This window comes from Saccostrea cucullata, unplaced genomic scaffold (genome assembly GCF_032062105.1).
Source record: "Saccostrea cucullata isolate Sc308-1 unplaced genomic scaffold, CSIRO_AGI_Scuc_v1 ctg2837, whole genome shotgun sequence".
In the NCBI taxonomy this organism is placed as follows: domain Eukaryota; kingdom Metazoa; phylum Mollusca; class Bivalvia; order Ostreida; family Ostreidae; genus Saccostrea; species Saccostrea cuccullata.
In genome coordinates, this window is record NW_026935375.1 from 37,749 (window position 1) to 55,000 (window position 17,252).

Genomic DNA, 17,252 nt, shown 5'->3' on the forward strand with positions numbered 1-17,252 from the left:
AAACGTGATGATTAAGCATTGTTAAAATAATCTTACATGTATTTCATATTAGGACTTTTCCAACCCTCTTTTTCTGTCTTTGAATACGAATATTCCCTAGAACTACCGATCCACTTTAAAACATTGAATTAGATAACCTATCTCACATAAATTTATGTTTGCAAAAAAAAAATCTATACATGCATAAAACTGTTGTGCTTTGTCCAGCAGGGTATTTTTAAGGAAAAAAACAACTATTATTTGGTATACCCAAAATGCTATTTAATATCTGATTGATTGTAAAGAATAACCAAGTTATGTTTTAGCTAATTTAGTTTTAAATTAGCTACATGATGTATATTCACAGCAAGGTATAGAAGCATAATCTTGTACAAGATAAACCTGTATTAAAAGCTATAATCAATCCTAGATGACAATTTATCGCACATAGTACATTTATTATATCTAAGAGATGACATTTTTTTCTTTTAAGTTGTCTCTGAAAAGGTCCTATATATGGTCAATGTATCGTTATAACATTTCTTTAATAGTCGAATTTAATTTTTTCGTGGATGCTGATGGGGGTGGTAATCATTTCTTTTCTAAAGGCAAGGTAATTCGCGCGATGATTGTATTTGAGTTGTTTTGATACACAGTACAGCTTTGCATTCATCAATTAATTGTGTTTCAACAAAACATTTATTTTGATGTACTCTATAAAAAACAGGGTTAGACCTGAGGTTATCTTTTAGTTCTTTCTTCTAAATGTCAACCTATGGATGCATTAAACCTGCCACACAGGGTAACACTGCACAGACTTTACTAAAGAAAAAAATCAATATACACTAATATCATATAAACGTCTTCCAAAATGAAACAATAATAAACGCTGATAATGATGTAAGTAAAAAATTGCTAAATACAGATGTCCCTCTTGATAGAGCTTGTGGGGATAAGACTGGATCTGATATAATAGGGGACATTTTGTGTATTATCCAGTCATTTACGATCTCCTCCAGAATGTCCAAGCTAATGGGCCCCGTTTTCAATATTTGATGATGAAACTCTTTAATATTAAATTGTTTACCTAAAGAATTAAAAATACATGTATGTTAAACATGGATTCATATTAAATATTTTAACGGAATATACACCTACAGCAACTGCTCTATGAGCATACATGATATTTTCTGTAAATAAGCAGATGCAGCTGTGAACAATTACCCAACATATTTTCTGCTCGAGATCGAAGTTCTCTAATTTTCAGTTCCCCAACTTTATATGTACAGGCTTGTCCAGGCCACGTGGTGTATCTGTCTATTTCTCGTGCTACCTCCCCATACGGTGCATTCGTGTATTGTCTCATGAAATCAACAGCTTTTTCTTTTGTCCATCTGAAACATTGAATCTTTTATGTCAGATGAAGTTAAGCTATTAATTTTTTTTCAAGAAGACATTTTTACAATTTCTGTAAAAATGGATTATATTGTTGAACTTCAAAGTAAAACCAGAAGTCTCTGTCGAGACTGAAGCTCTACTGGTTTGTACTTATAGCAAAGGAAGAGAAAAGTACTTAAGCAGTTGGAAATTGAAACTTTTCAACAGCAATAAATAGAATAATGATCCTTGATTAAGTCTCTTTATGTTCTTAGTGCAGTCTACTTGCATGCCACATTTATATTATAATCAAACTAAAATTGTATTTGGAGTAGCATTTTGAAAGAATTTCACAGAAATTTCTATTTTTAGTAACCACGGCAACACTGTTCATCAAAATCAAAAACTGATACACAGAATTGTGTATCTTAGTGTAGTCTACTTGTGTGCCAAGTTATATTGAAATCAGACAAAAACTGTAGGAGGGATAGCATTTTGAAAGAATTTCACAGAAATTTCTATTTTTAGTAACCACGGCAACACCGTTCATCGAAATCAAAAACCGATACACAGAATTATGTATCTTAGTGTAGTCTACTTGTGTGCCAAGTTATATTGAAATCAGACTAAAACTGTAGGAGGAGTAGCATTTTGAAAGAATTTCACAGAAATTTCTATTTTTAGTAACCACGGCAACACCGTTCAACGAAATCAAAAACCGATAAACAGAATTGTGTATCTTAGTGTAGTCTACTTGTGTGCCAAGTTATATTGAAATCAGACTAAAACTGTAGGAGGAGTAGCATTTTGAAAGAATTTCACAGAAATTTCTATTTTTAGTAACCACGGCAACACCGTTCATCGAAATCAAAAACCGATACACAGAATTATGTATCTTAGTGTAGTCTACTTGTGTGCCAAGTTATATTGAAATCAGACTAAAACTGTAGGAGGAGTAGCATTTTGAAAGAATTTCACAGAAATTTCTATTTTTAGTAACCACGGCAACACCGTTCATCGAAATCAAAAACCGATACACAGAATTATGTATCTAAGGGTAGTCTACTTGTGTGCCAAGTTATATTGAAATCAGACCAAAACTGTAGGAGGAGTAGCATTTTGAAAGAATTTCACAGAAATTTCTATTTTTAGTAACCACGGCAACACCGTTCAACGAAATCAAAAACCGATAAACAGAATTGTGTATCTTAGTGTAGTCTACTTGTGTGCCAAGTTATATTGAAATCAGACTAAAACTGTAGGAGGGGTAGCATTTTGAAAGAATTTCACAGAAATTTCTATTTTTAGTAACCACGGCAACATCGTTCATCAAAATCAAAAACTGATACACAGAATTGTGTATCTTAGTGTAGTCTACTTTTGTGCCAAGTTATATTGAAATCAGACTAAAACTGTAGGAGGAGTAGCACTTTGAAAGAATTTCACAGAAATTTCTATTTTTAGTAACCACGGCAACACCGTTCATCGAAATCAAAAACCAATACACAGAATTATGTATCTTAGTGTAGTCTACTTGTGTGCCAAGTTATATTGAAATCAGACCAAAACTGTAGGAGGAGTAGCATTTTGAAAAATTGTTTACAGACAGACAGACAGACAGACGGACAGACAGACAGACAGACAGACAGACGGACGGACGACGGACGCATTACTATCGCATAAGCTCTTCTGGTCTCTGACCAGTAGAGCTAAAAAATCACCATGCTGCTATATAAAACAAATATCAAGATTTCTGAAAATCACACGTTAAAAAAGAGAGCTATTAGTCTCTCTTTCTACTGTAAAGAGAACATGCTAGCAATCAATTAAATAACTTAATAGTTTTTATCCCCTTTTCCATGAAAATTATTTGACATATACTCACCCAAAAGCATGTATTCCCGTATCCACAACCAGTCGACACGCTCTGAAGATTTCTGATAAATATTTCTGAAAACTAAATATCATTGGAATTTTACATGTTTTAGTACGCTTTACAATACTGTCTCTTTCATAAAATGGTACATCTTGTCCGGCTTAATTGCATTTAAAAATCAACTACATAAATATAAGAAAAGATTCTTACGTTTCCAGAGGAGTTTTATAAAATCCCATCTCCATCCCTAACTGTTCTGCATACAGCGCCCAGCCCTATAACAGAATTCATTTAGCATACTTTCACAAATAAATTTTATATTTAAATTTTATTTAACATAAACAAAGCTCTATGATAAACGTGATGACTTCACTTTTTCAATCTTCAACTTATATTGCAACATACCCGTAAAATCTACATATGGATTGTATGTCTCTCATAGATTCGATCGGCAAGAGTACTAGTACGTTATATGTATGAATAATTTCTAAAAGAAGCTTTTGACAAACAAGTTGATGGAATAGGACATCAAAAGTTAATGACCTTGTTAGCAAATACAACTTATCGCTAACTCAAATGCTGACTGGCGCTTTTCATACTGATAGCTGGACCATTATTTACCCACTGAATTATCTACGATTGTTTACGTTTTTCCCGATCATGACAAGGAGCAAAGGACAGGTGTCCCTCGCCAGATGCTCACTCCTGCATGGCACCTGATCTCACATCGAATGTTTTTGAAGGTCCGTGTTTGCTCTGCTTCCAATTTGTATTGTTTAAATGAACTATGACCTTGAATACTTGTCAATATCTCTTAGTTTCAATCAAAGCAAATTTTATTATAATATACATTTTTTTTTTTACATATTCAGTCTCTACTCTATATTTTACATATTTATAAGTATATATATTCACTATATGTTGTTTCTAATATCGTCACAGTTTTTGTATTATTTCATGTATATATTTGTTTTAAATGCAAGCTGGGTGAATGTTTTGAAGGTGACCAGAAAACTTAAAAAAGAATCACTGGTGCTTTCTTATGTACCTCACTATATGCTGCGTAAGTTGGGTATGTAAAGGGTATGGCGTATCGTCGGCGGTAAAGGAGGTGACGCCGATATAACGGGAGGGTCTGCTGCCTCTTATAACATTCCTGAAATAAAGGTTAATGAAGGTCAACGTTTAAATGATTCTTCTGAATAATAACATTTTAAAGGAGTCTTAATACATGTATATATATTTATAATTCGGTATTACCTGAAAATGGTGACCCGGATAAGCTTCATGAAAAGCCAGAGGGAGAACGTTAGAGGTTGTTCTGAAAACAGGAAAAAAATCCTTCATTACGGTATTTGTGTATTTTGTTCTTATACCATGTTTTTGTAGAACATTTATTTTTTTTCCTTTTTAGTATTTTCATGAAATCACTTAGACAATTTCATGAATATAATATCAAGTCTTTTTGTAGTGGGTTTCACTATACCTCACATAAAAAGTGATTTGGTACTTGGATGTCCCCTTAAATCTATATTTTTGATTTCTGAGTACATTGTACATAAGTAAAAACCAGAAGTCTCTGTTGAGATTGTAGCTCTACTGGTTTGTACTTAAAATAAAGGAAGAGAAAAGTAGCAATTGGTACTTAAAACTTTACAAAAGCAACAAATAGAATGATGATCCTTGATTAAGTCTCTTTTTTGTGGCAAGATTGCAATAAGGCAACTGTAGGAGTAACTTTTAATAAAACTTACAGAATTTTTAATTTTAGTTACCAAAGATTCATGGTTCATCAAAATCAAAAACACAAAACTGATAATTATGTGTCTCAGTGTAGTCTACTTGCATGCCAAGTTATATTATAATCAGACTAAAACTGTATTTTGAGTAGCATTCTGAAAAACTGTAGCAGAAGTAGCATTTTAAAAGTATTGTACAGAAATTTCCATTTTTAGTAACCAGGGCAACACCGTTCATCAAAATCAAAAACCGATACACGGAATTATGTATCTTAGTGTAGTCTACTTGTGTGCCAAGTTATATTGAAATCAGACCAAAACTGTAGGAGGAGTAGCATTTTAAAAGTATTTCGAAGAAATTTCTATTTTAGAAATCACGGCAACAACGTTCATCGAAATCAAAAACTGATAAACAGAATTATGTATCTTTGTGAAGTCTACTTGTGTGCCACGTTATATTGAAATCAGACTAAAACTGTAGAAGGAGTAGCATTTTGAAAAAAAAAATTTTACAGACAGACAGACGGACGGACGGACGACGGACGCATTACTATCGCAGAAGCTCTTCTGGTCTCTGACCAATAGAGCTAAAAATACGGACTTCTAGAAATATATAATTTTTATTAATTCACAATTTCCTTCTGGACATAGAATAGAGAAAGAAATTAATTATCTTACCTATTTTCGTAATGTACATTTATATAAAACACATTATTGGTGTAGTGGCCCCTCGCTGGTACCCTTGAATCGTTATAGGTAACTATTCTGAAAATAAGCATATGAAAATAATTGTTCACAAAATTAAAAAAAAAAAGTTCTTTTAAAATAAACACCGGTATCTGATATTTTCTAGTTTTTGAAATTAATAAAGTTAAAATTAAATGAAGCGAAATGGATTGCTTCTTGTGCTTGCACTGTAGTAGCTCAACAATAGCTTATTACAAAATGAATTGAATTGAATTTATATATCATAATAAAGATTTTGTCTACGAACTCCCTCATCCTGTGGTATAAAAAAAAACGCTTTTTCATAGAATAGGACCAAAGACACACTCTCTACATATAACATGAATTTTTGTCCATCAAAATTCTATGTGAAGGGACTAATTCTGTCCTTTTCCGTTTAACACAGATAAAAATAAATGTTAATGTAAATGTGTGATTTTTCTTTGATTTTATAGTCATTCAGATTTTTAAACAACCTTCGAATGTTTTAATATCAAGAATTTGGTTTTGGGAGGTGAGAAAGAAAAGAATTTCTTTTAAATTAAGTTCGACGGGTGTTTTTCATCTGCAGACAGTGTAACACTTCTAAAAAAAAATCTCATTTTTGACAAGTTACTACTTTAGTATCTTCAATCTGCTTTCATTTGTGTTTCTTGTCCTATTCATTACATAATTGTACTTAAGGTGGTAAATATTTTAAAAGAATTGAAATTTATGCAAAATGGCTTTCTCTGATTAACATCTATTTGTCTTGATGCAATGCACATAGAACTCAAAGTAATTTATTTTTTTTAAACAAAATTTATACAAACTTAAGTGGTGTGAGTGGAATTCTCTGGAAGGAGCTCCATAACGAGTCACGGGCGCTGTTTATGGCACTCCTGTAACTTTGGAATACGTTCCACTACAATCATATAGACAGAATATCTAGTGTGTTAATTCATCACAAATCGTCAAAGACATTTTTCCACATCATGTTGCTAAAATTCATAATTTGTGCTATCGGAAGTTTATAGATCAACCTGCTATTTCATACCTTTGTGTCTTCATATAAAATCTTTTCGTTCAGGAACCAAGCAAATTCTGATATTTTCCCCGTAAATCCAACTTGTCTCATCACCTTAGAAATGACTTCCAATATTTATTGTTCACAAAACAGTAAATATGTTACGGTGAAGACAAAGTATAGTTTTTTTTTATTCAAATATGCAAAGAATTATTTGCTTTAAATGTTCAATTATCGTGTTATTGAAACCATTTTTAGAAAACTTCAAATTAATTACATCAATGTGTTCTTCTTGAACACCTTTCAAAACACAGTTGCAGTATGTTACTAGAAATGAGTTAAAAAGAAATACAAGTACATGTACTTAAAAACCAGCTCAAAGAGGAATTTTTTTTTCCCTGATCTTTACCTTCTTCATTAGTTTTTCTATTCTTTTGATTTCACTGTGTCCTAGATCGTGAACCTCCCGTGGTGTTAGTCGAGTTCCCAAGTGGTAGTCCAGGCAGGCCTGATAATATTCCATTCCACCAGGAAGGGAGCTAGCTCCTATATTCCTACGACTGGACGGAAGGTATTCCTACAAAACAAAATATTTTTAAATCTTCACTTGAACATATGTGTTCATGATAAGACATGACCGTGATTGTTGCTTTGCCAAAGTTTTTACGTTTCTTGTGATGCAAAATCAAAATCTAATATAGTTTTCAACAATGCCTAACGAAATAAAATAATACAAGTATCTCAACATAAAAATACTTGCTTTAGTCGGCTACCGATAAAATGATTATTATATTCGCTCTTTCTATGGAAAGTTCGAGTTTGTTACTTTTATCAATCTGTAACACTTTTCTCTTCAACCTTCTTTTAAAATTTTAAAAATCAGAGCCATATTAATCTTTTGGATTATGATAGGTGATGTCATGTAGATTTGCAATAAGATTTTGGAATTTTCAATTTTATTCTGGAATCCAAAAAGAAGAAGACACTGATCGGACGAGACTGCTAATATTATTTTTTCATCGACTTTTTTGTCAATAATTTACCTCGTTTTAGAAATTGTACATATATAGAGCATGCTCTTGCATATTGAAGCAACTGAGAGATATGAACTCCGTATGCAGGTGAAGAAGGTATATTGCTGTATAAGTAAGGGAAGCTGGCAAATGAAAAGTTAATCTTATCACGTTTATCATAGACTTTGGTTGTAAGATTGTCATTAATGTCTTTTTCAGGTTAAATTATGATGCATATAATTTAACACTGCTCTAACGATATATACAATTTAACACTACTCCCTAATGATACGTACGATATAATACTACTCTCCAGTGATGCATACAATTTAAAATTGCTCTTTAATGAAACATACAATTTAACACTGCTCTAATGATGCATAACATAAAATTCTACTCTAATGATACATACAATTTAACGCTACTCTAATGATGCATACAATTTAACACTACTCTATTGGAACATACAATTAAACACGACATTCTAATGATACATAACAATTAAACACAACACTCTAATGATACATACAATTTAACACTACTCTAATGATACATACACTGTAACACTGCTCTAATGATGCATAAAATATAACTCTACTCTAATGATGCATACAATTTAACACTACATGTACTCTAATGGTACATACAATTAAACACGACACTCTAATGATACATACAATTTAACACTACTCTCTAATGATGCATACAATTTCACAGTGCTCTCTAATGATACATACAATTCGACACTACTATAACGATATATCGACGATGAATTGTCAATTAACAATGGTAATTTCCATTCCTACGTCGATACGATATGTATCCCGGAGAGCTTGAAATAAAAGATACCACAGAGTCTGACACATCTGTTTCTTACTTGGATATTTTACTTGAAAAAGACGTCAATGGCATTCTAACAACCAAGCTGTATGATAAACGTGATGACTTTAACTTTTCTATCGTCAACTTCCCTTACTTATGCAGCAATATACCTTCATCACCAGCATACGGAGTTTATGTATCTCATTTGATAAGATACGTAAGAGCATGCTCTACGTATGAACAATTTCTAAAACGAGGTAAACTAGTGCTAATTGTAACGGGGACCGTTACAGATGTTCCCCAAACGCTCCCCAACTCCCTTTTGGTGTCATATTCCCTGTAAGCTTCATTAAATAAGACAAACTCTATGCATCTGAGATTTTAACATTTACAAAGAAGTGTACAAATATCATTTAAACTTTAGCATTGCACGCGTGAACATGCGAATGCATTTGCGTCATGACCATATCATCCTGTCTACAAAATCTATATTTTTTATACACTGAATATTAAAGTATTAAATCCAAAATTATTTAGAAAATACGCTCATTCAAGTGTATGTTTGATTTTACTCATTTCACGTGCACGCACGTGCATACATGAGCATGGTGACCATACCTTCTTGTAGAAGTCCATTACATCTATCTATGTTCTAAATTCCACCCCGTTTGGGTGAAAACTAAGGGAGTTATAGCTGTTTAAAGTTTCAGCCAATCAGATTGCAGCACATGTACACGCACGTGTATGCATGTGCATGGTGACCATACCTACTTGTAGAAGTCCATTATATCTATCTATATTCCAAATCCCATCCTGTTTGGTTGAAAACCAAGGGAGTTATAGCTGTTTAAAGTTTCAGCCAATCAGATTGCAGCGCACGTGCATTCACGTGTTTTCATGAAAATTGCTTTATTTCATGTTGTAGGATATCCTAATGCATGGCTTTGTTCAAAATTTCAAAGGATTTCGTCAAAAAACAAGAAAGATATTGAGACTTTAGTTGCAGCCAATCAGAGCGAAGTGCACGTGCATGCGCGTGAGATCTTGCTATTTTCACCATGTCGTCATGTCTATACTACTAATATATCCTCACATTATGAGTTTCAAAGCATTTCATCTAAAAAAAGAAAAGTTGTGGCTATATCTATTATATTGGTCATTTCACGTGTTGCACGTGCACGCTCTTGCAAGCACGTGCACGCAAAATGACCTTGATTCCGCAAATCTACATAACATGTCTACTAACCCTAAAAAGGTTTTACCTACATCGGACGAACAGTTTACAAGATCATTCCCGGACAAAAAAGTTCCAGGAAGAAGAAGAAGAAAAATAATAATAATAATAATAATAATAATAAGAAACAGAGTAAAAACAATATGTTCCCCAACTTCGTTTGGGGAACATAATTACTGACGAGCAAGTTGATGAAATAATAATATCAGCAGTCTCGTTTAAAGTCATCACTTCGTAAGTTCTATGGTCGATACAATGACCTTGTCAGCAAATACAATTTATCATTGAGTCAACTGCTGACTGACGTTTTTCATACCAATTTTTAGACCATTATTTACACATTGAATTGAGACGGATTTTTCCGTTATTTACCGACCATGACAAGGAGCACACGGGATGCTCACTCCTCCATGGCACCTGATCCCACCTCTGATGTTTCGGAGGTCCCTGTTTGTTCTGCTCCTATTTTGTATTGTTTTATGGACTTTGATTCTGAATACTGTTCGTTATCTCCATATCCTTCATACATACAATATAACACTGCTCTTTAATGATACATAAAATTTCACAATACTCTCTAATGATACATACAATTATATATAACACTGCTCACTTATGATGCATACAATGAAACACAAGTCTCTCATGAAACATACAATTTAGCACAACTCTCTAATGATACATACAATTTAACACCATTTTCCAATGATACATAGAATAAAAACACTATAATGGTGCATGTATTTTTTCATGGATAGCCTCCCATTATTAGTCCTTTTTGTTGCCTGCTAATGTTCAGAATTATACTGCTATCGAAAATAGAAAGCATATTTAAGCTAGGTATTAGCAGAAGATTGTTAAACCTGTTGAATTTCTGAAACACCAAGTATTTTATAGTCTATTTGTAAATTGAGGTACAAAATATTTAAAAGAAGATAAGTTCATGTTAGAGAAATAGTTTGTTGGCCTGGTTTACTATAACTTTCACATATGGACGCAGGCTTGTGAAAACAACACATTGTAGAAAAATGGGGTATCATTCCCAGCCCTACTAAAGCTAGCTCTTTACCTCTATCGAGTTTCTTTCCATTGTTCAATATTTTGCCCCACGTGATATAACAGTAGACAATAGAATACTCGGTGTTTTAATAATTTCACTAGTTTTGCAATTCTTTGATAATGATAATATGCTTTCTTCTTTTCAAAGAGCATTCAATTTGAATATTAGCAATCGACAGGAAAAATACAAAAAAGAAGATTTCATACAGTAACTATTAATAATAACTTTTTAAAAATATTTTGAAATTTAAAAAATAAGTTTTCAGAAGTATTTTTTAATAATTTCTGGGAATGCCATATATACTAACCGAATCAATGAATTCTGCTAGTTTATTAAGAGCCTTTACTGCGTTCTCGGTACTGGTGTTCCAAACGTGTAACAGCCTGTCAGACAAAAGAAACTTCATCATTTTACAATAAGTTTCGTGTGTCAACTTATAAAAATGAAAAGGACAATATGAAAAAGCAAAGTCAAGTAATGGAAACAGTAAAGTCACGTATTTTTTTTCTTTGTTTGATGGGAAAAATGGGATGGTTGGAATTTAATTTCGTGGATGAAGAATTTTTGAGTAGCCATATGTTGAAACATGCATTTTGTGATTGACATGAATTCTTTGGTCCCTTCATAATCAGAAACAACGAAAACCAATCCCCAATAAAATAAGTGATTTTACAGAATTTACTTAATTAAAGAATTAAGTTCGCTTAGAATTTTCTTTTTAGGATATTTTTTTTAATATTGCAAAGTATTGCATGAATTAATTAAATATGAATCGGAAACAAAAGTTGTTTCCAAAAGCGAATTAAGAAATTAGTTCTAAGCGAATTTTAAAAAGGCAACTGTAGCAATTATTCATTTAATTTTATCATATTTTAAACATGCAATGAAGAGAATAAATTACAAACGATCATAAATACCTTGATGAGTTTTGTGATGAAGACGTATTAGAATTTTCGTGTCTTTGGTGTCTGTATACGTAAAATATTTCAGTCCATATCATTTCAAACATACCATCCTGGATTCGAAACGAATCAAAACGAAATATAAATACAACAACGAATCTCACAATTCTTAGGAATAGGTAAATTTATATCTTTAGTTCATTGATCTAAAAAAAATAATTTGGGATGAATGTCCATACAAACGTTTTAGACCACTGATCTACAATTTTCCAGCTATGAGAATGGTCACTATTAACGTTTTAACCTTATCAACATTGCTCTTTTTGATTCCTCTTCTTTATACAACGGACTCAATGCATCATTACATAGAGGTTTAATCTTAATTAAAGTCAAGACATACATGTATACGTAGATTGGAAGGTTTCGTTTGAATTGATTCTTTCTCGATTAACCTGTATACAAAATTATTTTTTTTTTAAATTCAAGTAAAAGAACCGTTTACAAATATATATAAAGAAACAACTGAACTATTAAACTTATATATACGATTATACTTATGTAGGTATAAAATAGACATTCGTTAAATTAATTTATACCTACCATAGAATTCAGGTGGTTTGTCCTGTTAAGCTGAATGGCCCTCTTCATAAGCTGAATCTGCTCCTTGATCTATGGAGAAAACAATTAAAAATAAAGGTTCAACGGATTAAAATTATTTATCAAAACAATAATATAGTAAAATGTTTACTCGTTATGAAGAAAATGAAGTATTCGGGTGATTTGAACAAGTTAAATTCATTAAGAGAATACCATGCCATACTTGTTGTGGAATGGCTTGAAGTCTTGAAAGATATTTCTCCGGATCTGACGTCATAGATTTTGAAATCCAACTGCGGTGCTTCAAAGGAGCCTCTAGAAAATTTATAGGATTCAGATTTCCCCATCTATAAAACAAGAATATTTATTTGGAATTATTTTGTGTAGTTTTTGATTGGGGTGGTTTGGTGATTCATTCTTCTGAGGCTTAGAAGTTCAATAGAGCGAGCGCTTGTGAACATTTCTATCGGAAGTACTGTGAGTATAAAGAATTTTAGTGAGCGCTCTGTTGAACAGGCCTCTGGTTACCATAAATGAAACACTTTTTGGTAAAGTCAACTTGTAAGACAGTAGTTTATATTCTTAAACGATTATAAAAGAAGGCAAGTATGTTTTGTTTTGATACCTTTTAATCATATAATTGTCTAGCTGTGTATCTTTTTTATCGAATTGAGAAGTTTGAATGAATTTCAGAGTTAGACTTACTCTCTGAACGCATAGCCTTTCAAGTACGTCTGCACGTGGTTGTGTAGGATTTTTAAATCTTGAAGTTCATTATGAGTGAGTAGTTTTTTGTTGATGGTATTAATCTCGTTCAACAGCTCTATATTCTGATTCTGTTAACATAAAAATAAAAGTCGGTTATCAAGACCAGACAGATCGTGAAACAAAATGCATTCAGCTAATTCTTACTCCTCAAGTCTAAAAATCTTAATCTTTATCTAAATCTTTTAATTGGATTTTTGAAAGGTCAAGGTGCTATCAAGAAAGATGTCTTTGCATAATTAACGTAGAAAATTCTAGAATGATTTTTTATAGCTGTGTCCTTGAATTTCTCGAGTTTTTTTTTAAACTGATTTACAGATAAACTAATTCTTATCGAAAAAAGAATTCTTGAGCAAATGGTGATGAATAAAAATATTACATAATTAAAGAAATTAAGAATTCTTGACTATTTTATATAGTTTTGTTTGTGTTGGAGAGGATAGTCTAAGTTGGTATAACTTTATTCTCTTTAGAGATGTGGACAGGCTTTAGCCTATATTCTCTTTAGGGAAGTGGACAGGCTTTCGCCTATATTCTCTTTAGAGAAGTGGACAGGCTTTCACTGGATGTAGGCGAAAGCCAAGTCGACTATTTCATCTAAATTAAAGGTATTAAAGAAATTATTCAAATTATTAATTCTGTATGATAATGACTACATTATGCATGGTAAAGTCGATGTGTTTTAAATGATATTAATAATATCAGCATGAATTATATTCATCAATTTCTTTTCATATTTTTTCTCTTTATCCGAGTACAAGTACATGTATCTGATTACAGTCCTATTCTCACTTTCCGTCTTTCGAATGCTTGGAATGTGTAGGACTCTGCTCTTCCGTCATTTTCGGCCAGTCCTGTCGATTCGGAAAATTCCGGATACTCATCTCGTATCATCTCAAACAACTTTTGTTCCAAAACTCGCAGTTTTTGTCCTTCTTCGCCTAGAAATATATTTTTGATGAGATGTATAAAATTAATCATGACTAAATTGTATGTAAACGTATATAAGATTATCATTTTCTTTATTCATAGCTTTATTGTTGGTTAACGATTTGAAGTTTTGATCATAGAAGCTAAAAGACATTTTCTTCACTACGTCAGTGACGTCATATAAAGCCTCTTCAAAGACGTCTAGACGTCAGGGACATGCGTCAGAAATTTTCTCCTTCACATCCCATTCATGTTATTGACTTTAATTCATACAAAAAGTAAAAAAAAGTCAGAGCAGACGTTTCAGAAGAATTCCCGCGCCTTGACATGATTAACCCAGTAATTGGGTACGTCTGCTAATTATCGGGGTCAGCCGCAGTATTTTCTCAGATAATACTAGATAATCCCTGCGGGCACGTGCACTTTGTAAGACGCATTGTTGTGAGTACATGAGCTTGCAAAGTTTGGTCATTCTTTTAAAAATTCTTAAAATTGTCAGTCAGTATCAAAATGCAAGAAATTTTACATGTTAAGGAGCGTGTGAAGTGATTCGAACATTTTAACAGGGCTGTGCAATTTAGGTACAAATGTTCTGAGTGGTGCTGTTTAAGTGGCGCTTGTTTATAATTGATTTGTGGGGTGAGGATGTCAATAAGGGGAGAGACATGAACAACAACTTGATGAGTGTTTTTCCTCCTACAGATATATATTAGTTTTCAAGAGAGAAAAAAATTACTCAAATGTTAATATGTGCAAATACAATGTTGAATATATTATTTTCAACGAAATTTTAAGCATAGTTTTCTTTAAATCTTAACATAGAGCAAACGAACATGAAGAATTTCTCCGATTAATGAATATGTTTCTTGGTCTCTGTAATTGCTTCAAAATATAGGTACAGTTAGTAATTGGTACTTTTAAATTTCTAAACTGTTCTTATGTTCTTGCAGAGCTTCCATCATTGAAATTAAGATACTTGGCCGCTCCTTTTGCCACTAATGCATGTTAGTTACAATGATATATAAAGACAATGTAGGTGGTTTAGCTCTTAAGAACGCCCAAGAGGGTCAGACTTAACTTCAAAGAACCTCTACAAGACTCAGTTCAACCTCATGGAACCCAGATTGCCGACTCAATTCAAACTTTCAATATCTCTGTGCTGAGAGAACTCGATGATACTAGTAAGAGTCTTTTGTCAACTTGAATCTATATTCAAGAATATCCAAGCTCCTTCTCTACCCTTGTGCACACTCATGAGCTGAACTGAACCGATTTTATTAAATTCATCGCAATTTTACAATTGTATATATATACAGAGATATAAATGTAGGAGAGATTTTCTAACACTGAGTGGTCAACTATGGTCAACTCTGCAAGATCTCACGAAGTCGAAGTGTTAAACTATGGTCAACTCTTTTTTCACATAAAGAATTTAAAAGTACTAGGATTCAACTAAGGGCCAAGTGGTCATCTTATTCTTAACTGCACATTTTCGTATGGGTAGTCTCCTAATGACACAGAAAGGAATGATATAAACTGAAATTGAAAAAGCACATGTTATCTTTATGAAAACAATTTTTCCAAATACTAGTATATGAATTTGTGACCTTCATTAGTCTTCGACCTATATTTTGACCTCAAAAATTTAAAGGTAGTTGTAATATGCATCGTCATCTATCTGTCTTCAATGAAATATATCGTCCGTCTACGAAGGAAAAAATTCAGCTGTAGTACTTCATATGATTTGTAAATCTGTAAACTCGAGTGATTCTCTCGCCCTCTGTGAACATCGCTGAAACTTTACACAAACACTTTTAACAAAAGTCACCAAGAGATGTCATTTTTTTCTTCTCCAGCACACTTGTACAAGAATTCAAACCATATTTTCTAGACCATGTCACCTAAAATTCTAAAACTGACCTCGCCTGTAGTTAAACTACCTCTACTAAACCTATCTTAAGTCGGTACCAATTATATTTCTATAGACTTCCTAACCTTACAGATGTATTTTTGAAGAACTCAAACAATCATATGCATCTATAGTTAGTAATAAAAAGACATTATTGTCTCTAGTATGCCATCTTTAAAGATTAAACTCACGCTTTTATGTTTAGTACATTCTTTGGACCCTGTAGTCGAAGATTCGATGATTCCGGACACATGTATATAGTTTTTTGCTTGTCCGTCCATCTGGCTGTCTGTTTGTTTGAAAATTTTAACCTTGCCCAAAACTATATTTACATATGTACATTCCTTGTATAAGACCTTTCTCTGGGTACTAACATGTTTGATCTACTGACCTTGACCTTGGAGTTTGGTCCACTTTTGCAACATTTTATCAAACTTTACCTTGGCCATAGTTTTGAACAGTTGGTGCTAGGGCTACATACTTCACATGTGTATTTATTGTGATATGACCTTCCTTTTAATACAATACTTTTGACCTTTTGAACTTGACTTTGGAATTTGACCCACTTTAAAAACCCTTAACTTTGGTTATAACTCTTGAACATTTAGAACCAGGGCTATCATATTTCACAGGTGTAGTCCTTGTGACACGACCTTCGTTTGGATAGCAACAATTCTGTCATTTTTAGAAATTGACCTTGAAATTTGACCTTCTGTTTCAAAACTTCAACTTTGGATATAACTTTTGAACAATTAAGGATTTATATTTCACGTGTATCTTTTTGTTCAAAAGTTATTATATATACCAGTTATTTTACCCTATTACCTTAATTTTGGGGTTTGACCAACTTTTAATTTTTAAATAACTTTAACTTCGATTATAAATTTTGTACGATTTGTACTTTGCTTTCATAATTCAGTTGAATTCATTTATACAACTCCTTCTTTCTGTATCTTATGTAACAGCATGTTTTATCTCTTGACCTTGGAGTTAAACTTGCATTCGAGGAACTCTAACCTTCGCCATAAACAGTAATAAGGGGCATCGGTGTTTCACAAATGACATGAGTTAAAATTTAGATTCAGAACATTTAATGTGCACCGCCTGTTAGTAATATACTCTTAAATAACAGAAATTTTATAAATCTAGCGGCTACTTACACGTACAGGGTACATGTCAATTACTCAGTAGTCTTAAACCTACATATAGTTTACGAGTTGTACATTGGAGAGTGTGCAGCTCGCTTTTGTGTTCTTGAATCCAATACTTTTAATTTTCTTGGCTTTAACCTGTGCGTTGATCACGTACGATAAATGC

At 32.6% G+C, this 17,252-nt stretch overlaps 1 protein-coding gene across 1 annotated transcript in view; it reads right to left on the reverse strand.

Moving 5' to 3' along the window:
- Window positions 1-720: 720 nt before the first annotated feature.
- Window positions 721-17,252, reverse strand: part of LOC134242593 (uncharacterized) — a 17,785-nt gene continuing 1,253 nt past the window's right edge. Inside the window, exons 2-17 of the mRNA XM_062724694.1 lie at window positions 13,889-14,037; window positions 13,037-13,167; window positions 12,555-12,678; window positions 12,335-12,403; window positions 11,750-11,847; window positions 11,140-11,215; window positions 7,113-7,280; window positions 6,734-6,817; window positions 6,510-6,601; window positions 5,650-5,736; window positions 4,493-4,553; window positions 4,281-4,388; window positions 3,443-3,507; window positions 3,242-3,313; window positions 1,204-1,373; window positions 721-1,066 (exon numbers count right to left, since the gene is read on the reverse strand). Of these exons, the coding sequence (XP_062580678.1) occupies window positions 831-1,066; window positions 1,204-1,373; window positions 3,242-3,313; window positions 3,443-3,507; window positions 4,281-4,388; window positions 4,493-4,553; window positions 5,650-5,736; window positions 6,510-6,601; window positions 6,734-6,817; window positions 7,113-7,280; window positions 11,140-11,215; window positions 11,750-11,847; window positions 12,335-12,403; window positions 12,555-12,678; window positions 13,037-13,167; window positions 13,889-14,037 (1,790 nt within the window). The 3' untranslated portion in view covers window positions 721-830. The remainder of the gene's footprint in view (window positions 1,067-1,203; window positions 1,374-3,241; window positions 3,314-3,442; window positions 3,508-4,280; window positions 4,389-4,492; window positions 4,554-5,649; window positions 5,737-6,509; window positions 6,602-6,733; window positions 6,818-7,112; window positions 7,281-11,139; window positions 11,216-11,749; window positions 11,848-12,334; window positions 12,404-12,554; window positions 12,679-13,036; window positions 13,168-13,888; window positions 14,038-17,252) is intronic.